Source organism: Aspergillus chevalieri, chromosome 1 (assembly GCF_016861735.1).
Source record: "Aspergillus chevalieri M1 DNA, chromosome 1, nearly complete sequence".
Taxonomy (NCBI): Eukaryota; Fungi; Ascomycota; class Eurotiomycetes; order Eurotiales; family Aspergillaceae; genus Aspergillus; species Aspergillus chevalieri.
The window spans coordinates 5328698-5354351 of NC_057362.1; the positions used below are offsets into that span (position 1 = coordinate 5328698).

The 25654-nt window shown below is 50.0% G+C and overlaps 9 protein-coding genes across 9 annotated transcripts; 5 read left to right on the forward strand and 4 right to left on the reverse strand.

Moving 5' to 3' along the window:
- Positions 1 to 363: 363 nt before the first annotated feature.
- On the forward strand, positions 364 to 1479 carry BRX1 (ribosome biogenesis protein BRX1; the record flags this gene model as incomplete). Its single annotated transcript, XM_043276466.1, has 2 exons — positions 364 to 617; positions 669 to 1479. 2 exons carry the CDS (start codon positions 364 to 366, stop codon positions 1477 to 1479), a joined length of 1065 nt encoding a protein of 354 aa, XP_043132971.1.
- Positions 1480 to 1815: 336 nt separating this feature from the next.
- On the forward strand, positions 1816 to 2850 carry ACHE_11852S (F-box protein; the record flags this gene model as incomplete). Its single annotated transcript, XM_043276467.1, has 1 exon — positions 1816 to 2850. One exon carries the CDS (start codon positions 1816 to 1818, stop codon positions 2848 to 2850), a length of 1035 nt encoding a protein of 344 aa, XP_043132972.1.
- A 2604-nt stretch (positions 2851 to 5454) lies between these two features.
- On the reverse strand, positions 5455 to 9354 carry MDR1_1 (putative ABC multidrug transporter; the record flags this gene model as incomplete). Its single annotated transcript, XM_043276468.1, has 2 exons — positions 5455 to 5803; positions 5861 to 9354. 2 exons carry the CDS (start codon positions 9352 to 9354, stop codon positions 5455 to 5457), a joined length of 3843 nt encoding a protein of 1280 aa, XP_043132973.1.
- Positions 9355 to 9807: 453 nt separating this feature from the next.
- ACHE_11854A (uncharacterized protein) lies at positions 9808 to 11488 on the reverse strand (the record flags this gene model as incomplete). The annotated part of the gene is made up of 6 exons (XM_043276469.1): positions 9808 to 10125; positions 10176 to 10548; positions 10601 to 11153; positions 11205 to 11274; positions 11320 to 11415; positions 11468 to 11488. 6 exons carry the CDS (start codon positions 11486 to 11488, stop codon positions 9808 to 9810), a joined length of 1431 nt encoding a protein of 476 aa, XP_043132974.1.
- Positions 11489 to 14764: 3276 nt separating this feature from the next.
- Positions 14765 to 15499, forward strand: ACHE_11855S (acyl-CoA thioesterase; the record flags this gene model as incomplete). Its single annotated transcript, XM_043276470.1, has 1 exon — positions 14765 to 15499. The coding sequence occupies one exon, from the start codon at positions 14765 to 14767 to the stop codon at positions 15497 to 15499; it is 735 nt and encodes a 244-aa protein (XP_043132975.1).
- A 1193-nt stretch (positions 15500 to 16692) lies between these two features.
- ACHE_11856S (uncharacterized protein) lies at positions 16693 to 17034 on the forward strand (the record flags this gene model as incomplete). The annotated part of the gene is made up of 1 exon (XM_043276471.1): positions 16693 to 17034. The coding sequence occupies one exon, from the start codon at positions 16693 to 16695 to the stop codon at positions 17032 to 17034; it is 342 nt and encodes a 113-aa protein (XP_043132976.1).
- Positions 17035 to 17782: 748 nt separating this feature from the next.
- Positions 17783 to 18705, reverse strand: RAB11A (Rab family GTPase; the record flags this gene model as incomplete). Its single annotated transcript, XM_043276472.1, has 5 exons — positions 17783 to 17910; positions 17968 to 18048; positions 18107 to 18496; positions 18607 to 18619; positions 18685 to 18705. 5 exons carry the CDS (start codon positions 18703 to 18705, stop codon positions 17783 to 17785), a joined length of 633 nt encoding a protein of 210 aa, XP_043132977.1.
- Positions 18706 to 19299: 594 nt separating this feature from the next.
- On the forward strand, positions 19300 to 22516 carry ACHE_11858S (putative Chromo domain protein Chp1p; the record flags this gene model as incomplete). Its single annotated transcript, XM_043276473.1, has 4 exons — positions 19300 to 20730; positions 20795 to 21586; positions 21637 to 21965; positions 22018 to 22516. 4 exons carry the CDS (start codon positions 19300 to 19302, stop codon positions 22514 to 22516), a joined length of 3051 nt encoding a protein of 1016 aa, XP_043132978.1.
- A 433-nt stretch (positions 22517 to 22949) lies between these two features.
- ACHE_11859A (putative ATP-dependent Clp protease) lies at positions 22950 to 24849 on the reverse strand (the record flags this gene model as incomplete). Its single annotated transcript, XM_043276474.1, has 2 exons — positions 22950 to 24340; positions 24405 to 24849. 2 exons carry the CDS (start codon positions 24847 to 24849, stop codon positions 22950 to 22952), a joined length of 1836 nt encoding a protein of 611 aa, XP_043132979.1.
- Between the last annotated feature and the right edge of the window lie 805 nt (positions 24850 to 25654).

The following is a 25654-nucleotide window of genomic DNA, read 5'->3' on the forward strand; positions in this document are numbered from 1 at the left end:
TAATTTTGTAAGTACAATTGGCGCCGGAGACACGTTTATTGCTGGAATGCTGTACGGCCTACTTTGGAAGGATAACTGGGATACGACGAAGAAGCTGAGCTTTGCGAACCGGATTGCTGGGATGAAAGTGGCACAGGATGGATTTGCCGGTTTGGCGCGGGCGCTGGATTATTAACTGCTGGCATCGTCGACTGTGAAATATTCGTAAAAACTTCTAAACGTACGAGACAAGGTCCTTTCCAAATCGGGAAACTGTACCACGTGACAGGGCGGTGAAGATCGAAATATTCTGCCCGCAATTTTTGCGATTTTTCGGAGCGCATTCAGCATCGCAAATTCAACCACTCAAATAAACACAGCAAAATGGCAGCCGTTTATAAAACAGTATCCAAGAAAAACGCGCGGCGCGCCGAGGCCGAGGAGGACTCGGAGGATCTCGAAATGGAGGACTTCATCGATGATGCCGACGACACTAGCAGCGAGGAAGAAGATGAGGATGAGGATGAGGATGAGCAGGAAGATGGACAGACTTTGAGCTCTGCGCAAAAGCAGCTGGCTTCTGGAATGATGCCCAAGACTCGGGTTTTGATGTTGACTTCGCGGGGTGTTACATATCGGTATGTCCCAATTTAAATTTGGATTGAAAAAATGGAAACTGACGACAAAAGTCACCGACATCTTCTGGCAGACCTCGCCGGCCTCCTCCCCCATACCTACAAAGAAACCAAGCTCGACTCCAAAAAGAAACAAGCCGGATACAACCTCCTTCTGAACTCCCTCGCAGATCTCCATTCCTGCAATGTTATCTTCTTCCTGGAAGCCCGCAAGCGCGGTCAAGACCTTTACCTCTGGCTCTCGCGCCCCCCGAACGGTCCTACGATCCGCTTCCACGTGAACAACTTGCACACCATGGGTGAGCTGAACGCGGGCTTCAGCGGGAACTGCCTCAAGGGTGGTCGCGGAATTGTCGTGTTCGACCGCTCGTTCGATGAGCAGGGACCTGTTATGCACGGCCAGCCAGGGACGGAGTACCGTTCGCTGATCCGGGAGATGCTCCGTGGTGTGTTCTGTGTGCCGAAGCGGGGTGTCAAAGGCATGAAGCCGTTTGTTGACCGGATTATCGGTATTTTCGGTGTTGATGGGAAGATCTGGATCCGGGTGTATGAAGTCCGTGAGGCGGAGGGTGACAACAGGAACAAGGAGGGCCCCGAAGTTTCGCTTGTTGAAATTGGTCCTCGTTTCGTTCTTACCCCGATTGTTATTCTCGAGGGTAGCTTCGGTGGTCCGGTTATTTACGAGAACAAGGAGTACGTCAGCCCCAACCAGGTGCGTCGCGAGGTCCGTATGAGCAAGGCTTCTCGGTACGGTCAGCGTCGCGATACCACGACGGAGCGGGTGACCAAGCGGACGACCTTGGGATTGAACGAGGAGGCGGGCGTCAAGCCAAGTGCGTTGGATACCAAGAAGATTTTCTCATAATCCCTGTTTTACCTATTTTGTTTCATAGTTATCGTTAGGCGTTGGTTGCATAAAAGTTATACCGTATTATTAAGCTGTGCAATAAAATAACTAACCACTTCAACTTGACTCATCTTCTCTCCTTCCCAACAACAACCACCATTATGGCTTTACTGTCGTTGTCTGGCCCTTTGCGGCTGGAGGCTCTTTCCTTGGGATATTATTTGGTTTTTACTGTGTTAGAGTCCGGTTTCTCGAGTTAAGCATTATTACACGTTCAGCGTCCTTCGATATCACTTATCGCATACATAAACATAACAAGGCAGACGATAGCAACGGAGTAAACCACGAAACGAAATGCAATTCAAAACTCTCCCAACCGAACTCCTCATCCACATCTACCTCTCGTCCTCCTCAATAACCGACATCCTCGCCCTCGCTTCCACCTGCCGCCGCTTCCACCGCATCCTCAACGCAAACGCCTCCAACAAACTCCAAATCCTCTACACCGTCGCCTCTTCCGAATTCTCCCCAATAGACGACATAATCCAGCTGATCACGCAGAACGAGTCTCAGCCAGTACATATCCGGCGCGAAGCACCCTTGTCGTTTCCGCTACTCAAGCAGATCGCGGTGGTCGGGAAAGTGGCAAGGAAGTGGGAGATTATCTACCCGTTCAAGAAATGGAAGGTTGATTATGAGAACCGGCGGTTATTAAGCAATGATGAGAAATGGAGGGTGCGACGCGCGGTGTATCGGTTGTGGTTGTATACTCGCGCGTTCCACACGAGGTCTGATCGGTATACGCGGAACTTGAGGCCTGTGGTCCTTGAACGCGCGCGGTTACTGCATAACTGGTCAAATGAAGAGTTAGCGGAGATTGAAGATCTGCGGGGTGTTGTGCACGATGTTGTGCGGAACCATATATGTCCTAGTAATGGGACGATTGAGAGGAAGTTTCGGAAGAGGTTTCCTGCTGTAAATGGGCAGTTGACGTTCAACTTTCTCCCGATGCCGGGGGAGGTTAAGCCTGCGGGGTATTATACTACGGATCAGTATTTCTACGCACATCCCACGGACTCGGTGAAATACCGCTCTCGCTTCCGGAATGACATCTTCCACGACCCCGGGTACGAAGGCTGGGGCGATGAGATACCGCATTACTACGTGGTCGAGGATATGATGAAGTTGGACCCCAGGCAGGTGCTGTGGCTACGGGAACATGCGCCGTTGAAGGAGCAGGTGGAGGCATATATTGAGGCGTTGGGGGAGTGGTTCCGGAATAACGGGGAGACGTTTGGAGAGACGTTGGCGTGGGTTATGCTTGAGAGAGGGGAAGATGTGGAGAATTTCAGGGCTGCTATTTACAATAGAGATATGGGAATTGTTTAGATTTGGTTTTCGTATATGTCGCAACGTCGTATGTTTGGCTTACATGGAACTTAATGAAGCCTTAAGACGCATCTCCGGAAATATATCAGTATATGCTCAAATATAAAGCCAGAGCCCATGTGACCTAGGAATAGGTACCATTTCCTTGATGACTATTGCCGGATTCCACGGCATGATGGATTATGCAGTTAATTTGTGTATAATCTAGTTCAAGATCAAGTCGTGACGCTCTTGGAAGTAACTCACAAGAAAAGTGCCATTGTCCCTGTTCGCTGTGTGTCGATCAATTTGGATCGCGAAAACGTAGACGGCCCCAGAAATCCGGCTGTCTCAAACACTGACCTTTTTGTGCATCTTTGTGGTCAATTTGTATGGCATGCTCGTGCCAGGTCTCTCGTTCGGAATTCTACAACCCAATAGACTAATGGGTCTTGCGAAACACCTTCATATACCAGTTGTCATCCAAGTCCACCGCACTGCATATAAGTGCTGTGTCTCCCGGCTATCTACATCATCTAGCAAGCATGGTAATGGGTAGAAAGAAGTCGCATTTGTTGGCGCTCTTCGGGCTGGACTGGCCACGAAAAAGGAACGAGCCATAGGTTAATGTGTTGAAGAACTCGGTGTCTGAGATGTCACAGTGTTGCAAACCACTCAGGAAGGCAACATCAGGATGGCAGTGCCTATCTAACTCTCAGTGTGGTTGTTAGTGAACCCCACTGTGAGGATATCTCTATCAGACTGTGGTGGTGCTGTGTAGCATCTGAATAATTGTTTCCGCTTCAATTGACATCCTTCCATGTCGTGACATGTCTCTTGTGCAACTCATGCTTCTTTAGAAGCCTCAGAACGACTTTCACCATCTGTATGCTTCTTTCTGAAGTTAAGTCCTTCTATTCCCATTGGTATGTCACCTTCCAGGATCCGTTTGCCCTCAAACCTCTGAAAAGTTCGGCATCCTAACTCAAAGCAGAACGAGCCAGTTTGTCAAGCGCGAAAAGGAGACATGACCTTGACCATGGGTAATGGAGGTATAGTTCCAGGCGGGATAGGAAGGAGTCTGCACTCGTTAATCTGCCTTACAGGTAATAGTTCATTGTGTCTCAATAGACTGTTATATTCGCGGTTCCTTGTACGGTTTTGACTAGCTCTCTGGTTATCTCTTCCCACGGTGTGCTTTCGCCGAGACTGTAATTGGCATACACCAGGTGCCGTTTTGTCGTTGTGTCAACAATTGACTGCGTTCTTTTGCGAGTAAGTAATCTTGCAATTTTTGGCTTTTTTCGACAAGCTTCTTCTCGCTTTGACATGTGAAATCTCCGTAACTTTCGTGTGGTATTCGTCGCTTGACGCGCCCTTCATAAATATTCAAGTCAATGAGCAATGGGTTTTGCAAAACGCCTCCACTGACCAGGGTGGCATATAATTCCACCACAGTACAAGTTCTGTGTACTTCTCCCGATTGCTTGCTCCGTTGAACATGGCAGCTATGGTGGGTAGCAATTCCGTTTCGTTACCCTCAGTGGTCGACCGGCCGCAAGAAAAGAGCCATCCAGGTTGAGGAAGTTGACACCTCGATATGTATAGTGTCTAAATAGGAATGGAGACAATCATGTGAATATGTGAGTCACATTTTCCCTCATGCACCCAAGGGCAATGGTTGAGCATCCGATTTGCGTATTTGGCCCTCGATCAATTTACTATTTCATCTCGCAGTGAGGCATATAACGCCATGATATTCCGTAATGTGCAAGCGCATTGCCTGTTTTCTCTTCAATTGGTGCCTTATCATAGCGTGACAGGATTCTGTGCGAACCGCACCCCTTCAACGACCCGAAAACCGTGTTGGATTTTCGTGCATTTCTTTGCAGAGATATGGTTTTTTCGTTCTTAATGACCCTAGTAATCAGGCCTAACTGTACTCCTTTAAGTCCCAAAGTTGTTTGATCTCCGAACATTTCAAAATGTTGGTCTTCTGTTTCGGGACAAAAAAGTTGGTCGGAAGGATGAAGGGACTGGGCCACTAAAGCTGGGTAGGACAGGAAAGGAGTTTGTATCCGGCAATCTGCCTATAACTCTCAGTCTAGTCAAGCTGACAGCATGAAATGACATCCCGTCAAATCTGTATTCATTTGTCTTGTTTGTCAAGTTGCTTGCAGCGTTTTTATCTTCCTGTTAACCCCATGGTGTGCGTTCCTTAATTTGGGCAACAGCCATATCCCCATGCCAGTCTTGCTCTCGGGCAATGGAAGGTTGGTTATGAGCATTTTGATTATCTGCAGGTAATTTTCTTAACCGGATCATGTATTTGTTTGGCTCATGGAATTAGTTGTCAAGTATGGTCCTCTGTCTTTTGCCGGTAAATGTGTGGGCGGGACCCGTTCATGTTAGAGGGCTTTTGAGTCGCTTCTGTCGAATATAGTTCATTAATGTAAATGCAATTCCCGATATAGGACAAGGAAGGAGTCTGAAACATGGATGGATGATGGATGAGAAGATATGAAACGGAGAAGAGAGGTAAAGAGAGGAGATAGACAATCACTCAAAAGACGTAATATAAGCTACACATTCTATTATTACTATACAGTCTATAATACACGTGAATCATCCCAAACTCTGCAAATTGACCAACTCGCAATACCTGCCTCCCCTCCTCATCAACTCTTTATGCGTTCCTGACTCAACAATCTCGCCTTGTTCAAGAACATATATCACATCCGCGCGCTGAATGCTACTCAACCGATGCGCAACGGCAATTGTCGTCCGTCCGCGAGCAGCAGCGTCCAGCGCCGCCTGCACGACTTTCTCGGACTCGGAATCGAGGGCTGAGGTGGCTTCGTCGAGGAGGAGGATTTTAGGGTCGCGGATGAGGGCACGGGCGATGGCGATACGTTGCTTTTGGCCACCGGAGAGCATCATGCCTTTGTTTCCGACGGGGGTGTCGAAAGATTGCCTGTTGATGTTGTTATTAGTTATTTATATGGAAATGGGGTATAGGGGAGGGACGTACGGAAGCGAGATGATAAAGTCGTAGATATTCGCGTCCTTGCACGCTTGGATTACCATCTCATCTGACACATATTCATCACCGCATCGGCCCAAGAGGATATTCTCCTTGATCGTGCCTTGGAACAATGCTGGCTCCTGGCTGACCAGCGCTAGGAAACTTCGGTATGATCCAAGGTCCAGACGAGTGATGTCCCGGCCATCAACACAGACCTGTCCGGAGACCGCATCATAAAATCGTTCAAGCATGGCGATAGTCGTGCTCTTTCCACTACCACTGGCTCCGACCAAAGCGACATATTGCCCCGGCTTAACTGTCAAATTCAGATTTCGCAGAATAGGCTGGTCAGGACGGGTAGGATAAGTGAAGGAGACATTGCAGAATTCAATGGCACCCTTCATGGACGTAACCGGCTGATCGCGTTTCTTCTCCTTCTGCTTCATAGTGACCGGTCTCGAGTCGAAGAGACGCTTGAACTCAGTCGCGGCGTTCTTCGCCTTGCCCATATCCGGTGCATGCGAGAATACAGTTCCCGCCGCTTGGGAGCCAAAAATTACCTCGCTGAAACAGACGTAAAACGTGAATAGTGAGTACTCATGATGTCCCAATAGTCGTCCACCATACCAGAATCCCAGCGCCATGCAGAAGAATGGCAATGCTTGGGATGCTCCGTACAACACTGACGATTTGATAATCGGGATGATATCTGCGCGGAGCTGAGCTTGCAATTGCTTGCGGTAGGAGGACAGCACCTCTGTTTCCATGGTCAACGAGGCCACAGTGCGGATAGCGGAAGCAGCCTCGCAGGCTGAACTGGCAGAGGCTTGGTATGCCTGTCTGGCGCGTGTTTGCAGTTTGTCGAGCAGCCATATTCGGAGGAATCCGCAGGCAAGAAGGACAGGCACGGCGGAGATGCAGACGAGGGCTAGTTTCCAGCCCATAATTAGCGCCACGGTTAGGGAGGCGATGAGGTTCACGGTAACGATTAACAATGTACCAAGTGTAACGCCGCTGATACCAGTGAGGTGCTTGATCTCAGCTGATAGCGACGTGGTCAGCGCGCCGGTAGAATTTTCCTCACGGTCGAAGAAGGCAATGTCCTGTCTAAGCAGAGCACGGAATGCAGCTGTGCGTGCGCGATAAATCATCTTCTCTGAAGAATACGCAAAGGATGTCCCCTGAATACTGTACAAGAGGAAGGTGGCAATACCAACAGCCAAGAACATAAGGGACCAGAAATTGGCGTCGTGGCGCAGCTTGCCATACTCCGTTGACGGCAGGGTCAGCGTGGTGACTGCTTTGGCGAACAATACGGCTTGCGAAGGCTGGATACCTCCAGCTGCGATCGATGCGAGGAGACCAAGACTCATTATAGGCCACTCGGGGCGATTGAAGTTGGCTATAAACTTGATCAATTCAGGAAGAGAGTAGTAGTGTCGTTCTTTTGGCTCCGGGGTCGATGGTGGTGTTGGCTCGGGCTCAGGCTCGAGATCGGGCAGCATTGAATGTCGCACTCGCGGCTTTTTCTCATCAAGACTCGAATGGTAAGAAGAGCAATCGGTTTCAGATGGACAGTCTTTGACCGAGTCTGCGTCGAGGAAAAAGGTCATCTTCTCGAGATGCATCGACTGTCGGATCTCTTCTATCCGTTGGGCTTGGACTAAATCGAGATAGACACCTTGTGAATCGACAAGTTCCTTATGCGAGCCCTGTTCGACAATGTGCCCGTTCACAAGGACGACGATATTATGCGCGTTCTTCACAGTGGACAGTCGATGCGCGATGACAATTGTCGTCCGCCCCTCAGCTGCTCGATCCAGCGCCGCCTGCACGATACCTTCTGATTTGGTGTCAAGCGCAGATGTAGCCTCGTCCAAGAGCAGAATCTGCGGATCCTTGACCACCGCGCGGGCAATGGCAATACGCTGCTTCTGTCCACCAGACAGCGAACAACCACCAGAACCCAGGTTGGTCTCATATTGTTCCGGTAGGTTCATTATGAATTCATGCGCGTATGCCATACGAGCGGCATCCTCAATACGGTGTCGAATGTCTTCCTCAGATTCGTTCTCGAATTGCGAGCCTAGTAGCCCGAAACGGATATTCTCGTAGATGGTTGTAGCGAAGAGGCGCGGTTCCTGGCCAACCAAGGAAATTTGCTGTCTCAGCCAGCGGAGATTCAGTGTCTGGATATCGCGGCCGTCGAAGAAGACCTTTCCGGAAATGGGACTATAGAACCGTTCGAGCAATCCGATGATGGTGCTCTTCCCAGATCCAGAGGGTCCGACGAAGGCTGTTGTTTGTCCGGCGGGAATGGAAAGGGTCATGTCGTCCGTGACTAGGACTTCAGGACGGGAGGGATATACATGGCTGACGCGATGCAGGAAAAAATTCCCCTGGACCTTTTCGGGTCTTTCGCCTTCATCAGAGGAGGGATCGATAGGTGACACACGATCGATGGTGCTGTAGAGCTTTGAAGCAGCTGCGACGGCATTACCCAGCGCCTGACCGTTAGGTGCGACGTTGCCCAGATTATAGGAACCGAGGATGATAGCCATGAGAATGGTGAGAATCTCGCCAACCTGAACACCATCATCATCATCCACCAGAAAGCGCGATCCCATCCAGAATCCTAGACCGTAGTTGAGATACATAACACAGAACAGACCGCCGACCATAAACGCGAAAGCAACCTGTGCCATTTTTCCTGGACCTTCCGCTTCCTTGAGCAAAGTCTCGTATTTCTTTGCCAGTGTCTCCTGGGCATCGAACGCGACGACCGTCCGCATGGCGTCGAGAATCTCCTCAGCCAAACTACCGCTGCGACCAGAGCTTTCGAGGGCACGTTTCGTAAAGATAAGCATACCGGTTGAGCCTGCGCCCATGATTGCCAGCAGGGCTAGTAATGTAGCCGTGCAGACGAGCGCCAGCTTCCAATATTTGATATAAGCGATGATGAATGCGGTCACGAACGTAGACAACCCGGTCAATGCCAGCGCAACCTTTTCCGAAATACCATCTTGGATCAGATTCGTATCGGCCGTAATCCGTGTGGTAATCTCCCCAGAGCCCATCGAGTCGAAGAAAGCGATATTTTGTCGTAAAATGGCACGGAGGTACTCGATTCGGATCTTCTGGACAACATGGTCGCCGGTATAGATAAATCCGATCGTGGCTATGGAAATTGTTGCGAGCTCGCCGGCTCCGAGGAAGATGAAATAAATCACATTATCCGTGAGCTCCTTGTTAAAGTCCTCAAAGGTGATTGCGTTAGTTGCGATTTTTCGAAAACTCGAGGTCAACTGTCCGAACAGCACGGTGAAAACAGGAAGTGCAGCACCACCGACGATGGCGGCGAGACTGGCGACAGCCAGCACAACAAGATCGTACTTCGACGCATAGCGGTATAGCGAAAAGAAACCAATTTTCTGGGCAGGGGGGTTGGCGAGTTGGCGGGTGAGGATGTCCTTCTCGTGTTGGGAGAGGGATATTGCCATGATTAGGACATTGTTGGAGTCAGAATTAGAATATACAGGTAGAATGAGTACATAGAAGCAATGTTAAAACAGCAATGTTATAAAACGCGGCATATAGTCTGAAGGACTAGTTTGCTGCAAGATTAAGGGCGCCGCAGAAAGTGGACACCTGAAACGACCCAAAATTGAGATTCAGCCCTAAGCGAGAAAGTTCGCCGGCTGTCACATTTTTGGTCAGAACGCTGAGAACTTTGAACGCTTATTGTCTGACGTTCAGTAATTGTTCGTTTAAATTTATGTGCTTGATTGATTGGGTAAAATAAACTTAATTAAGTAATAAACTTAGGAATGAAAAAATGGGTTGGCCACATGGTATCATTATATCTGCCGGAGTATATACCGAAATCGTAGCAATGTACAAGTAGAAACAACACGAAGACAAGACTAAAGAGACTAATTACGCTATTCCAATAGTTACTCCCGTGTAGTCATCTTGACCCGCAGGTCAGGAACCTCCCAGAAGGCGTAGCACTCGCTCTGTCGCTGCCAGTCCTTGACACAACCGACATACTCGCCATCGAAATCCAGGAAGAACGCCCCCAGCGAGAACTGCATCATCTGCATCGCAAAGTACTTGGCAATGCACGATCTGCTACCGACCAGGAATGCCTGCACCCCTTCTTTGCGGTCAGTGTTGCTGGGGTCTGTCCAGCGCTCAGGGATGAACTCGTATGGGGCGTTGAAGTATTCGGGGTTGTGGTGGAGGGCAAACAGAGAGGTGCAAATTTCAGTCTGTCAAAGTTAGCAAGGGTTTCCTTTTCCGGAAATTTTGGAGAACTTACTCCGGCCGGAATATAGGTGCCATCCACATATGCTCCGGGAGACACACGGGGTCCTCCCACCGGCACGGGTGGGTACAACCGCATGGCCTCGGTGATTACCGCATTCAAGTACGGAAGCTTCTGAACCTGCCCATCAATGTCCTTCGGGAAGGAATAGATGTTGTCCAACTCCGCCTTCAGCTTGGCATGGGCCTCCGGGTGGGTCAGGACAAAGTAGATCGCCGCACAAAGCGCATTCTGGGTCGTGTGGAAGCCAGCCAACATAATGGCGGAAAAGTTTTCAGCAATTTCGGTTTCGGGCAGATCGGTGGTTTGTGCTCGTTCCATGATCTCGACCATCATGTCCCGCCTTGTGTGTTGGGTTCGGAGTTGCCTGCTACATTAGCTATTGAAGTTAATCGCGGGGGGGGAGATATGGGACATACTCATTAATCAGACGCATACGGGCATCTTCGGCCCTAGTTCGGATACCCTTGCGAAGGAATCTGCGCAAAAGCCACTTGATCACCGTGGGCACTCCTGAGCCCTGGAATTGGTCCCTGATAGTGGCCCAGTAGAAGATTCGCGGCAGTTGCTCAGTCCAGAAGTAGGGCCGTCCTCGGTTCAAACAACCCAGCGATTTGCCGAGAAGCACTTCGGAAACCGTATCCACCGCATGGCAATAGTACAGGTCGTTCAGAACAAGTGTGTCACTGCGCTGGAGTCTAGCTTTCAGGGTGTCGTGCAAACGGAGCACACAATCACGAATGACTCCCTCGTGCGCTTGCACGCTGCCCGGGCTCAAAGATGGACTGAAAAGCTTGCGCACGGTGGCGTGGTATGCTGGATCCTGAGCTGTGAAGATGTTCCGGCGGGAGATTCCTTTATAGAAGGGAGATTTGAGGAAGACGCTGCCTTTGCCGACAGAAGCGTAGATATTGCGAAGGGCTTTGACGGTGTTCGTCGTTGCTTGACCAGGGGCGAAGCGGGCGATTTTTCCTACAAAATTAGTATACATTCTGAGATTGAGTCTTGGTGAATACAACATACCGTATTTTAAATGCAAGTCGTTGAAATGATGGGCACTGCGGCCGCGAAGGAAGGCAAATTTGGTACCGAACTGTTGAATCAGTATAGCTCACCATGAAGGAAATTCAGTACTCACACCGGCAAGAAGAAGATCAGTCCAGCTACCAGGGACACACTTCATGATAGGGCCCTTTGGCGTGAGCGCGAAGCCCAACAGTACCAGGCATGGGATCTACCGTAGCATGTCAGTATCACCAAGGCAGACCGAGCAAGGACAAGCATACCAAGATAATAGCAGCAATCATAGTGACACTTGTCTGACTCTTGATTCAATGTCAATGTTCATGCTGAACGAACGAATCTATTTATCACCCGGCATGGTATAGAGCCCTTTGTCGAACTGCCGAATTGGGACTGCGGAAATTAAGGCAGTTTCAACTGTCTCAAATTTGGCCCTGATGCATTTTTCAGATTCGATTCAGAGTTTAACTAAGACGGTAGATCTGTCTGATTGTTCTGAATTGTCGGGCCATTGTTTGATTGTCATTGTCCGTTTAAATACCTCCGTGGTTGTCTACCGGAGTACTACATATAAGTCGTGGATTCTCCATCCTATGGAGTAGACCATCTACTTCCGCACTACATACCTGAATAGGTGTCAATCTGTTCAATATGAAGAAAATCCTCTTCTTGGCGAACAGTGAACATGGCCAAACGAACATCATTCTTGCGCTCTCACACGAACTTCTCCTCCGAGGCAATGTCGACATCAACATCGCATCTTTCCCAGCCCTCGAACGCCGCGTGAACAAACTTCTCCACGACAACGCTCCTCTCTACGATGACAATGCATTATTCTATTCTCGAATTCACTTCCACCCAATCCGTGGCCCCTCGAATACAGACGTCTTCCTCCGCACGGGCAAGCGCGGTGCATTTCATCCGCCAGGCGCCACAGGAGCTGTCCTGGGCTTCCAATCCTTGATTGAGGATATTTGGGGATGGAATGAGGAGGAGTATGTAGATGTGTATGAGAGCTGTGTGGAGATCGTGAAGCATGTGCAGCCGGATATTGTCGTCTGCGACTTTTTCTTCTTGCAGGGAAGAGACGCGGCGTACAACACTGGGCACACGGCTGTGCTTCAGAACACCACTTCGCTTAGCCATATTGTGCTCGGGTTGCAGAAGTATTCCTCGCCTTTGTGGAAGTATCCTTTGTGAGTTTTCGTTTTCCTTGCTTCAGTTTCAAAGAACACATGCCAATGAGCTCACAGACCCGGAACTGGCTTCCCATACCCCCTCCCCCTCCACCTCATCCCAGCGAACGCACATGCCCTCCTCAAAACAGCAAAAATGTACCACGGTAGCGGCCGCCGTCGCGAGATTCGCGAATGGCGCATCAAGCACAATATTAAAGGCCGCTTTCCATTCGCAGACGCATGGCGCCCAGACCGCATCCATCTCTCGCCAGCATTAAAAGAACTCGACTGGCCAATGGACGTGCCTGACAACGTTATTCCGTGCGGTCCCATCCTTCTCCCCGTTGCATCTGTCAAAGACCAAGATCCGGAAATGAACCGGTGGTTGCAGAAAGCCCCGACTGTCCTTGTGAACCTGGGGACGTTGTACGCGCCAGACCCCAATGTGGCACGCGAGCTCGCAACCGGTCTGAAGACGTTCCTCGATCGCTGGACGGATCCAACGACGCAGATCCTATGGAAACTCCCCAAACACCCGTATGACCAAGGCGATGTTTACGCCTCCGCTGTCGAACCATTGAAGGCAGAATGCGACGCAGATCGCGTGCGCATCCGTGATTGGTTCCAGGTCGAGCCCATGGCCATGCTGGAAACAGGTAACATTGTTTGCTCTGTTCACCACGGTGGTGCGAACTCGTGGTACGAGGCTATTCAGAACGGCGTCCCGCATGTGATTCTCCCGGCGTGGCAGGATTGTTATGAGAATGCTGCGCGAGCGGAGTGGATTGGGATCGGGGTTTATGGGAATAAAACCCGTGCGCCGGATGTCAGTGGGAAGGAGTTGAGTCAAGCGCTACTTAAGGTCATGGGAAATGACTCGTATCGGGAGAAAGCTGCTGTTCTCCAGGAGAAGTGTTGTGTTCCTGGACGGGTTGTTGGTGCTGACAAGTTGATTGAGTTGTTGGAAAATCCTGAGCGGATGAACATGAATATGCCTCAGTTTCAGGATAATGAGGTCGCCCAGATCAGCAATGGCGCTGGAAAGACGCTCGAAACTGTCCCGTCCCAGGGAAAGCAATCCAAGTAAGTTTCCCTCCTCATTCTTGTCCTCTTCCAAACCCGTCTAATATCAATAGATCTTTCGCGAAGGGCATCGCAGAAACCCTCATTGTCACCCTCCTCTGCAACGCTTGGTTCATCCTTCCAACTCTCAGTTACGCCGCCCTCCTGATCCCCCGAATCCGCCTCCTCGTTCTACTGTACATCCTATACATCAAGTTTTTCGCCAAAGCCCACACAACCGGAACCCTCTCCCTCCGCAGCAACTCCTTCCGCACATCCTGGGTCTGGCAGCTCTACAGCTCCTATTTTCCACTTACCCTGTACCGCACTGCTCCCTTGTCGCCGCAGAAGAAGTACATCTTCGGTTATCATCCACATGGTGTTGCGCTGCGCGGAGCATTGGGTGCACTTGCTTCTGATGCAGCGGGCTTCTCGCATCTCTTTCCGGGAATCACGAATACGTTGCTCATGAAGGATGCGGCGTTTTTCACTCCATTGTTGAGGGAATACCTCCTGGCATCTGGATTAGGTGGTGTTTCCCGAGGTTCGTGTATAAAGCATCTTATCCGCGGGGGTCACGACGGACGAGGCATGGGCCGCGCGATTACCATTACCATCGGGGGAAGTCGTGAATATGCCATCGCCAAGCCAGACACGATGGGAATCGTAATCCGCATCCGAAAGGGGTTCATTCGCGTCGCCGTTGAAACCGGTGCCGATCTCGTCCCTGTGATCGCATTCGGAGAGAACGAACTCTTTTCGCCTGTGGATGTCAACTCTTCCCTCCTGAAAAAAGGGATCGCGAAGATTTGGGAGCGCTTTGTGGGGCATCCCGTGTCGTTCTCGACCGGACGGTTTGGGATGTTTATTCCGCATCGCAAGCCAGTTAGAGTTGTTGTTGGTGAGTCGATTCCTGTGGTTCAGCAGCGCTTTAAGCAGGATGAGAAGTATGTCGACTCCCTGCAGGAAAAGTACATTGTCGGATTGCGAGGGTTGTATGAGGATTGGAAGGGAGTGTTTGGCGATTCGGCGATCAAGTTTGAGATTGTAGAATAGAGTTTGGCGCTGGAATATTTTTAATTGGAATAGGCTTTGACCGTGTATTATTACTTTAATTTATTTCGGCGTTTTGCTTATGTTTCGGTAGTGGTGATCTTTAATGGCATGTTTCGGCGTTTTAGAGTTAACGTTGGTTGAAACAGCCCTAAACCCAAATTTGAGTCAAGATGCTTTCCGGTATATACTCCGTGGTGGTATATCAGCGCAGTATATAGCCCTGTCAAACTTATGTTTACCTCTTACAATTACTTTATGGCCAACATGATCTTCCTCTTGGCCCTCGGGGTCGTTGCTTTTCTCTTTCTCAATATCAAAGTCCTTCCCGGGGCATGGCACGTCCGCGTCCTCTGGGGTATATACAAGCAAACCACTGCCCCGACCGTTCGCAGGGAGATAGACAGCAAGAAAGATACCAAGCCGCTCTTCAAATATCTAACCACCACCACCCGCGCCGCGTTCTTGGAATGCGACTACAACGGCCATAAGTCGAACAGCACGTACTTCACCGACCTCGACATCAACCGCACCCAACTTCTCTGTCGGCTATTCAAGCTTGTTCTCTCAGCATCGCACTATGACCGCACAAAACGGAATAAACATCTCAAAATCGCACTAGGCAGTACCTGCTGCGTGTTCCGAAAAGAGATCCAGCCATTGCAGGAGGTTGATATTTGGTCAAGGGTATTGAGCTGGGATGAGAAATGGGTATATCTTGTTAGTTATTTTGTCCGGGGGGAGTCCGGGGAAAAGGGTGGAGTGCCCCGGGAACAGGATATCCTGGCCTCGGCGATTGGGCGATATGTTTTCAAAGACGGAAAAAAGACGGTACAGCCGATTGAGGCATTGAGGGATTGTAAACTCCTGCCGTTAGAGTCTGATCCAGACTGGGAAGAGTATGAAGCTGAGCGTGTCAAGGGTATGCAAATCGGGGGTCTGTTGGCTGGTTTGGGGAATTTGCCCGAGGTGTTCTGTCCGGATTCTGGGTGTCTGAATTAGTGTTCGTTAGTTCGACAAGAGACACCATTCTTGAGCATTCCATTTTCTGAATTCTTTCTCGATTATGAGGCTTTTGCATAGCACCAGAAATAGTGTCAAAAGGTACCTCGGTCCGTCGCATCACACGAAGCACATGAATGCAAATCTTAACATGTCCCGTTAGGGATGTCACGTGTCTTATCTGTAGATAGCTTCACTCCTCCCTCATCCGTCAACCATCTACTTATCCCCAACCTTCGTTATATTTTACCGTATCAGATGCGCTAAATTTTGATGGACCCGAATCCCTTCTTGAAAGAGCGGTGCAAGGTCACTACGCTCGCACTGACAATTCATATGCATCATGCATCGTTTCGACGCATGCTCAGTGCCCAAGAACTGATTCGTTCAATATGTTGACATACACGCACAAACCCCCCCTACCTAGGGCTGTTCTTTTTGAATGCTGGATGTCTTGTGATCTTGCTCAGCTGAGCCACTCCTCAAACAGGAACAGTTCACTACCCTCATGGAAAGGAGGGAAAAGCAATAAGTTATGGATTTGTATCGGCCAAGCAAAACCGCATTGCCAGTCCAATAGACAGGGACTCCAAAGATTTTGCGCCAAACCCAAATTTCTCTCAACGTTTGGATCAAGCAACCCCCCCCCAGGTTTTCAAGCTAGTCGCGTTGTTTGCCTTACTCGTCTAGTGTAGGCGTATTTGCTTACGCTGGCTTGGTCACTCATTACTTGCGATGGGATAACGACGGGGTGGTAGTGCCGGAATACGGATTTTCTGTTTTCACTAGTGACTCATTCCCCCTTTCCATGGGAATTTTTCTGTGCGCATGTCTGATTGAAACGAGCACGAAAGAGCGCATCTTCAGGAAGCGCCCAGATAGCAAACGGACGTCTTTCTACTGGATTCAGCCTGGCAACCAAGTTATCGGCGACCAGGCCTTTGACTCGTTCGCTTACAGTGACAGCCGTGCGCCTTTGACACATTATATCAAGTCATACAATCAGGCGATTCATCCCATACACAAGGCGTGTGGCTCACTGTCGTGGTGAGCATGGCCGGATTGTCTTGCAGGTCATCGGCTCCCGAGCCTTGCATTCGTTCATTGCTGTTATCCAGCTAGGGGTCACACTGGTTATGTCTGGGATCTAGAGATCCCTCCGTTCCAGGCATCTACACAGACATGATAATCTCATGGGTCTTGATACGGATAGATATGAAGAGTATGAGTTGGATTGGCTCGCCTCCACCATGGCGATCAACTCTGGTGAAGTTCTCGTTGCCAGCCGAGCCCTTGACAATGATATGGAAGATACGGTCAAGAACTGTTTGAATTGGGCTTTTCTATTACCAAGAAGCGCCCGACGAGTCAGAGCACTAACGAGGTGTCTGTTATGTGGGGAGTTGTCCTGTATCTCCACCATCAAGAACAAAAACATGATTATTCGTCCGCCGCCGCATTCCGTGCACAAGAGAAATGGCGCTATTACATGGAGCGCTGTCATGACTACTATACGAAAGACAAGAGACATGTAACTATGAGAAATATAAGAATAAGGTTCAAGTCCAGAGCTCGACTTGCACGACTTCCAGGAATTGAACCTCTGCAGCGGCTTTGTGGTAACAATCATGAACCGTCTAAAGCGATCGCTGTTAACAAGTGCCCACCCGGCGAAGAATTCAGCTAGATGGTCGGTGTCGCGTTGTTCTTGCGTGACGAGGCCATCGGTGATATCCTGATACTTGCTCTGGCGAAGGCATATCCAGCTGCAATATACATTCTTGCATGTCTGAGCATATCACAACCTTTGGACCTCGCCTTGCGAAGCATGTCGAGCACGATATCTTATACCACGTGGTGCTTCCCTGAATCGCTATTGATATGGTTTGAGAGAATCAGTACCTCCCCTCATACGCAGGCGCAGTCAAAGCTCTGTGATGGGATGAGGATATAGGGACATAGATATAAGAAAGAATACGTCCAGATACAATAAACCGCTATGCTAGTCAAGATGAAATTAACTAGAATACGATTCAATGATCCATAACCAGTACCACATAACATACATGAGCCATCAAAAGCTAATCATAAAACCGAAAGCAGAGGCCACGAACACAAGAAAAGAAAATAGTCCATTTAATAAAAGGATCCGATGGCGAACGAGTAAACATCATAAAGTGTGTGAGCCTGTCATCCGGAGGCTAAGACAGACCAAAATAAGACCATTCAATTATCACATAGCAAGAAGGGGATAAAAAAGACAAAATGAGAAAGAAAAGTCGTTTAACAGCAGCCCTGCTTCTGCTCCGAATTCTGCGACTCGCTAATGTTGACGACCTGGCGACGTTCCCCGAGCGGGTTCTGGGGCGAGTCACCCTCGAGCGCCTTGCTGGAGACGATACGGTAGATTTCTGGAATTATTACGTTAGTCAAGTGCGACGCGAGCGAGGTGCGACGGGAACACAAACCTGTCAGAATGTTCTGGAAGGCAAGTTCGACATTGCTGGCGTCAAGGGCAGAGGTCTCGATGAACGACAAGTTGTTCTCGCCTATGTTGCGGTCAGCGCGACCCACTCTCAACCCCTGGGGAACACAAAGAAAACATACTCGCAAACTGCTTGGCCTCTTCCGTGGGCACTGCCCGCAGGTGTCTCAAATCGCTCTTGTTTCCGACCAGCATGATGACGATGTTGGAATCGGCGTGATCCCGCAACTCCTTCAACCACCGGTTGACATTCTCGTAGGTCTGATGTTTGCTAATATCGTAAACGAGGAGAGCGCCGACCGCGCCACGATAGTAGGCTGAGGTAATCGCCCGGTAACGTTCCTGACCAGCAGTATCCCAAATCTGAGCCTTGATCGTCTTGGAATCGACCTGGATGGAACGGGTAGCGAATTCGACACCGATAGTCGACTTGGAGTCCAGGTTGAACTCGTTACGGGTGAAACGGCTCAACAGGTTGGACTTTCCGACACCCGAATCTCCGATCAACACCACTATGCGCGGTATAGCCGTTAGTTATGGTTCTGGTGGGAAGTCCGCAAAAGACGATAAGAGGCAAGGGGCGAAGAAAGGAGGGACATTTATCACACGAGTGGCAACGTACCCTTGAAGAGAAACTAGAATCCCAACGCCGTTAGCTGTCATCCTACTGTAAAAGAAAGGAATCAGAATAGAAACTCACGTCGTATTCGTCGTTAGCCATGAGGGGTAGTCGTCTGAGTTAGACCAGCACTCTTTTAGATAGAAAAAAGGGTAAGAAATTCGACGTGGCTTCGAGCCGTCACGAGGGAGAATAGAAGGAAAAGAAACTGTGGGAAAAATGAGCGGTTAGCAGCGAAATCGCGAAATATCAAGGAGAATAACGATGGTCAGGGGCACATACAAGCACAGACACGGAGCAGAAGCCAGACTGGTCCGTAGCGAAAGGGAAGTGGTTAATGTTAGTTGTATTCATTCGAGGCCCGGAGGTGGAGCGGCTTCTCCCTGGCCCGCCCGTCGTCGCTGAATCGGGATTAGTGTGATCACGTGGGCGGTCAAACGTTTTTGTAGACATCGACTCCACTGTTACCGTTTACACCAGTATTATTACTGCTGTCTACGGTCTATACTGTCATACTGTCACTCGTGCCGCTCTTGACAGGATGCTGTACTGGCAGCCGTCTTGAGTGCTGTCTTATCACCAGCATGTGATTTCCGCTTTATTTGCTCCAGTACAGCTGCCGGATAACTGCATCCAGAATACACCAATCACTCCTACTTGATCAGATTGATCAGATTGCTCCACTGCTCAGGCACAATGACTGACGTGGAAATGCGCGACGTGGATGACGATGACATCTCTGTCACCTCCACCGTGCCCAGTGAGCAAGAATCGGAATATGAAGTCGAGACCATCCTGTCAGAACGGACTCAGGATGATCAGCCTATGTACCTGGTCAAGTGGGCAGGGTATCCCATTGAACGCGCCACCTGGGAACCTGCTGAATCTTTCTTCAACGATGAGACCTTTTCGGACTGGAAAAAGAAAAGAAAAGCTATCGCAGAGGGAAGGCAACCCGAGTTTGATCTGGTCAGCTTCGAGAACCATCTGAATGCCCTGGAGGATGCACGAGAGAACAGGAGACGCAGGCGCGAGGCAAAGAGGAGACGGCTAGGTCTGTCCGGCGAGCAAACAAATGCTGGAAAAGAGCAACGCGTCGATACAGCCGCCTCACCTGCTTCTTCAGGTCCTCCTTCTTTCCACAATTCAGACTCAGGTGCCGCAAGAATGGATCCTTCAACTACTCGTCCTACTGCTGTGAGACACGTCCCACCGAAACCTCCAATGGTTCTGTTTGGCAGTGGTCAAAACCGAAGTGGACCATGGATGGCAGCTCGCAACAATAATAGAAATCCCGAGGTTTCGGATAAACAATTCAGTAATCTCTCAACCAAGTGGCGATTTGAAAAGGCCAAAAGCTACGAACCACCTCCCAACATCAACCAACTAGAGCTCTTTCGTCCGTCAGATTGGCCTGCTCGAACAGGTGCCCCTGTTGACACTCCCAAGGTTGCGGACCATCTAGTCGACCCTCCCATCGGAGGCTCTCCTGTGGCTTCGCAAGTAGAAAGAAACAACCCTTTTTCGGATAGGTATCGAACGTCTAGTCCGGGACCGAGTCTTCGTCATCAGCTTACGTCGGATTCGTGGAATTCAGACTCATCTCCCACAAGGGTCGCGCGTTTACCTGAAGAGCAGACATCTCGTGATTCGTCAAGATCAGAGTCCCCTCGCACACGGCGACCGCTTCTGCCTGAAAGACAGGGCTCACGAGATTCATGGAGACACAGTTCATTCCATGCGCGAGATGCCTTCAATTCCAACCGGCCTGGCACTTCTGATGAGCGAAATTTTTCTCGGTTGCAAATAGAAAACAACGGTGCTCGCAGCCAGTGGCTTAGTGATGAACCGATACCGCCACTTCCTCCAAGGCGGCCCAAGGCAATCAAAGGCGCCATCCTCCGTCGGGCCAAGGATGAAAACTCTCAATCCAGATTCTGGAACCCTGGGGAGGTTTTTGTCAACATGTATCTTGGACCAGAGAAGAGGTTTATAGGACCGGTTCGACTGTGTGGGTTGAGTCCCATGTCAAGGTCCAGGGTCTTACAATCAAAGAAGGACAACAAGATAGACGTCTGGTTCCAAGAGATCTGCACAATTGATGAATACAGAGAACTGTGCAACAGAGTAAGTGTGACTATGTCCAATATTCGAGACAAACAAAGAAGCAAGCCTGACAATTGCCTCATAGTCCATAAGCAATCTCCGGTACGATAACGGTTGGATCGAGGGGTACGATGATACAGAGCCAGACGTATACAGGGCAGGACAGGCACTCCACCGGGGTCATTTTCTCGCAATAGCGTATCCCGACCAACCGAGCTGGGGTAAAAACGTGCTACTTGCCTACTCGCCTTCATCGCTAGATTTCGACTTCCTCCGCAATGACTACAAATTTTCTCCGGACACGTTTCTCCATCTAACGGTCCGAAACCCCTTGGCATACCTGGACAAACCAACACCTTCGAACAGGATCTCCCGCGCAATCCCTGCGCGAATGCCAGAACTACAGGACAACCTCCCGAATCCGAAAGAACAGAGGGTCGAAAAAGAGCTGCTGGAAGCTCAAATTGCCCAAGAACTGCAACTGCAGCTATCCGCAGATGCCAGCAATCACGCTACAAGCCTGGTGCGTCCTCAGGAACAACTCATGGAAACTGACGAGCCAGCGCCTGTCCAAGACAAGCCTTCGCCCCAGAAACAACTACAACAGCAGCAACTGTCTGTGGCGAACTTTGACGTGGATGACTACTTCAGAAATGTGTTCAAAATGACATTTGATGTACTTGCTACGAATAACGGCGTTGAGAAGGGGCGGGTCAAAGTGTTCTATCTGATGTGCCCGCCGGAAAATAAATTGGCTCAAGATGAATGTGGAATCATTGTGGAGTTTCTAAAGAAGCACGAAGCCGTCATATTTTCTAGCCGCCTTGAGGAGGATTGGGAGCGGTTTGTCCGGACCATCAACCGCGGTATTGTCCTGGTATGTTTTTACGCACTTACAGTCCTCTTTCATCACTGACATTCGACCAGTTACACGACAGCTTCGTCGATTACGATACCATGCCTAGTCTCCGCGGCCTTATCCATAAACCCTTTACCTTCTGGTCCTTTTCGTTAACCGGCATTGGAGAGGGCGACAACAAGACTTACTTCCAGCGTCTCTTCCCCCATGGCGGGGTCATTCTGTTGACAGAAGACTTCATGGTCCGTGAACCAGATGCCACCGTCATCATCCTGGCCTGGTTCTGCGACTGGACGAAGAAGAAGTTCCCAGGAAGCTGGAAAATGATGCTACGTCCGAATGTCCTCGAATGGCTCTTGAGGCAGCCAGAACCCGCAGAGAAACACCGACAGGGAGTGTAAGTGCACCAACCCCTTTATTCATACCACGGTGAACTAACCGGAAGCCAGCTGGCTCTCAATGTACAGTCTAATCGCCCAACTCAGCACCACCGACAACGGCACCTTCCTCACCCATTCCGAACCCCTCGACGGAATCCACGACGAATCCCCCGAAAACCGCGTCATTTCTCCACCCAGCATCCCCCGCTACGGCTTCCGCACAGAAGAAGACACCGATGGCCTCGTCACGCAAGAACAACGCGACACCGACCATCTAGCTGAATTCTTCGCCGGGTGGGCACTTGTTAACAGCGATCGCTTTAGACGGTTCACGATTGTTACCACGAAGCCGCTGCGGAGTTGGAATGCGTGGAATCATGTTGATGTTAAGGAGACGGCGATGGACTTTTTCAAGGCTTATGGGGTTGATTATCGGACATATTGGAGTCGGTTGAAGGGGAAGGCGTCGTCGTCGTCGTCTTCGAAGGAGAAGAAGCAAGCAGCGGAATCGCCGAGTGATTACGATGCGGCTAAGATGGGGTCTGCGCAGGGCCCGGGCCGGTTGTAAATATGCTGCGGTGTGATTCGATATGATATTGGATTTATGTTCATGTTCATGCTCGATTTTGTTTAAATATACCCTATTTTGGTTATTATATGTCTTTGGGCACTGTTTTATTGCGCTCTCCACACTGTCTAGTTTTACAAGGTGGCTGATGTGGATGGAAACGTCTTGTTTATACCCAGAAATAACTACTGTATTCATATGTAATTCAGTAGTCCTGCAATGAACCCTATCGACAATAATTGACCACGAAAATAGACAAGAATGTAAGTAACCTATGGACGCCAAACATACCCAACTGTGCAAACCACCATTATAAATACCTAGATGTCAAATGCTGGTATGAGGGGACTCATTCCAATGCCCATATAATATTATACGCATCAAAACAGTCTACGAGGCATTGAAGCCCTCTGTGTTGACCTCAAGGTGCGGATCAAGAACCCGAAGCATGAGATCGTTCTTCTCGGTAGTTCGAAGTGAAATCAATTCCCTCCTTCGACTGAGCCTTGTTTCTCTGCTCCTTGTCTTTCTTTTCTCGCTGCGCCTTCTCTTCCCACTGGCTCTCCTCTGTCGCAATCATCGAGTGGAATTTTCCACCCTGGCCCCGGGCGAGATAAATAGGCTTCTCTTTGCGGTCTGCGACGGCTTCCGTTACAAGGACGAATTTCACGCTAGAGCCCGGTGCTTCAAACATGGCGTCACTGAGGATCGTTTCCATTTCTGTGCGGAGAGCACGCGCACCGGTTCCCATTTGGAAGGCGTTGGCGGCGACCTTGTGCAGAGCCAGAGTGGTGAAGCGCAGTTCGATGCCGGATAGTGAGAAAAGGGTGGTGTATTGTGCCAACAGCGAGTTGCGGGGTTCAGTAAGGATGCGGACGAGGAGGGCTTGTGTTAGGGTGGCGAGGGCCGCTGTGACAGGAACACGACCTACTAATTCGGGAATGAAGCCGTAGTTCTGTAGGTCGGTAGGGGTGACAAGGTCCAGTGCGTTAAAATAACTTGGCTCACTATTCGGGGATGCGATTGAAGGTGGCGTGAAGAACGGAAGATGTTTCTTGTATAAGTCTTCCTCTTCTGAACCTGGCAGGATGGGAATGGGCTGGTTATTCCCTGCACCAGCTTCCCCGGGCCGATCGCCCGTGCTGGTTGCTGATCGAACGGGTTGCCCGAAACCAATCGAGCCGCGTGATATCCGATCCATGATCACCTTGTGAAGACCGACGAAGGCACCGGAGAATACAAACAAAATGTTATCTGTGCGCACATTGTAGACCTCTCCCTTCGCTGGCTGGCCGCCCGTATTCGGAGGATTCCCCAGTGGACTGTTGGATGGATAGGTGTTTGGTGTGCCACCAGTACGAGGAGAATTGCGTTCTTGTTTCGCTTGGACCTGTACTGTTGTGCCCTCGATGATCTTCAAAAGGGCCTGCTGCGCGCCCTCCCCACTGACATCCTTGCCGTGGCTGACCTTGGCTGCTGCAAGCTTGTCCACTTCATCTAGTACAATAATACCGCGTTCCGCTTGCTCGACATTATAGTTCGATGCCGCTAATAGCCTGTGAACACATGCCTCGGCGTCCTCTCCGATATAACCGGCTTGGGTGATCGACGTGCAGTCGGAGATGCTAAACGGGACTGAAAGCACTCTAGCCAGTGTCTTTGCCATCAATGTCTTTCCCACCCCCGACGGCCCCATGAGAAGGATGTTGGATTTCTCGAGTTGTAGCGGTGCTGTATCGACAAGTTCGGGTAGGTCCGATGGGGAAGGCGATTGATTTCGGTTTGTGGACACGCGAACGGCCCTATTGTGACCCGGAAATTCATCTGATCAAAGAGCCAGATATTAGCCCATGTCCTGTTAATCTCAATCTCACCCAGGAAAACACACCCTCTGCCGGGTGGCCCTCAAGAGCTTCTCTCCGCTCACGTTTAGCATGTTCCTCTTCAGCTTCCTCCTCACGTCGTTGCAACTCTTGCACACGCTGGTAGTGATTATATACGGCAACACTGAGGATCTTCTTCGCACGATCCTGTCCGACAACGAACTGGTCGAGATACTGCTTCAGTACTCGCGGCGTGATTCGGGGAGCTCCGAAAGCCGGAGTCGCGCCCAGAGGGCCAGCTGTCGGAAGCCCGGGCTCGTAGCTGGTAGACCATGATTGGTTTGTGAAATCCGACCGATTAAACTGCGACAATCTGGGAAACGACGTAGAACAGCTGGTAAAATCCCGTCGAGCTGCACTGTATACTGCAGGCCGATAGCGAAGGACGCTATCGCAGCGCACCTTGAGGGAGTGCGAGGAGGCACTGGTTCGTAGGGGCAGCCGCAGCATGGCCGGGCGCCTGATTATCGATATAGTAGAAAAGAAAAAGAGATCAAAAAAAGGTCGAGATCAAAGGAACGTGGTGAGAGCAGGAATGAAGTCAGAGTAGCGGCTTCGATTGTTGTCATCTGATGAGATAAGATGGGACAGCTTTCCCCGCAGCACGTGACATCTTATCACGAGATCTTCTCCTCATCCTCCTTCCACTCAAGTATGTAGATGTAGATGATAGCATCGAAGACGGCGATTGTGAGTTTCTATCCTTGTCCATTATGATTATGGCCCTTCTGTCAGATGCAGTAGTCCGGAGTCATTGACATTTTCCCTCTCCGGCGTTGATCTGGCCTCAGGAGTGAAGGCATCATGTCTAGACAGGCTGTGCAGTGAGTATTGAATTGAATCGAGGGCACAGCATCCCCTCTGTCTGTTCTCCAGAGCTGAGGGGACTGTATTTGTTTATTGTTTGTTTGGTGGCCGTTACTTGTGCCGCTCTTGTTGCTTCAAGACATCGGAGACCAGCAATATATATTTACGCACGGAGTGCCGAGCAATATTACGGCCTTTGCGTCCGCTACGATGCGGGACTACTACAGATAAATGGCGCATTGATTATCTCCCTCGACTATAAGGAAAGGTGATAATTCGTCGTCTCTGTTCACAGTACGATGTGCAAACCATGAGTCGGCATCTGAGGATACTTCTGTTGGTCCCAACAATGCGACATTTTCGATATTGCGATCTTCCTGCGGTACCCGGCTGTAGCTCGCAGCATAAGTACATACTTGTGAGGAGTCGATGCAAAGCAAGCGTATTT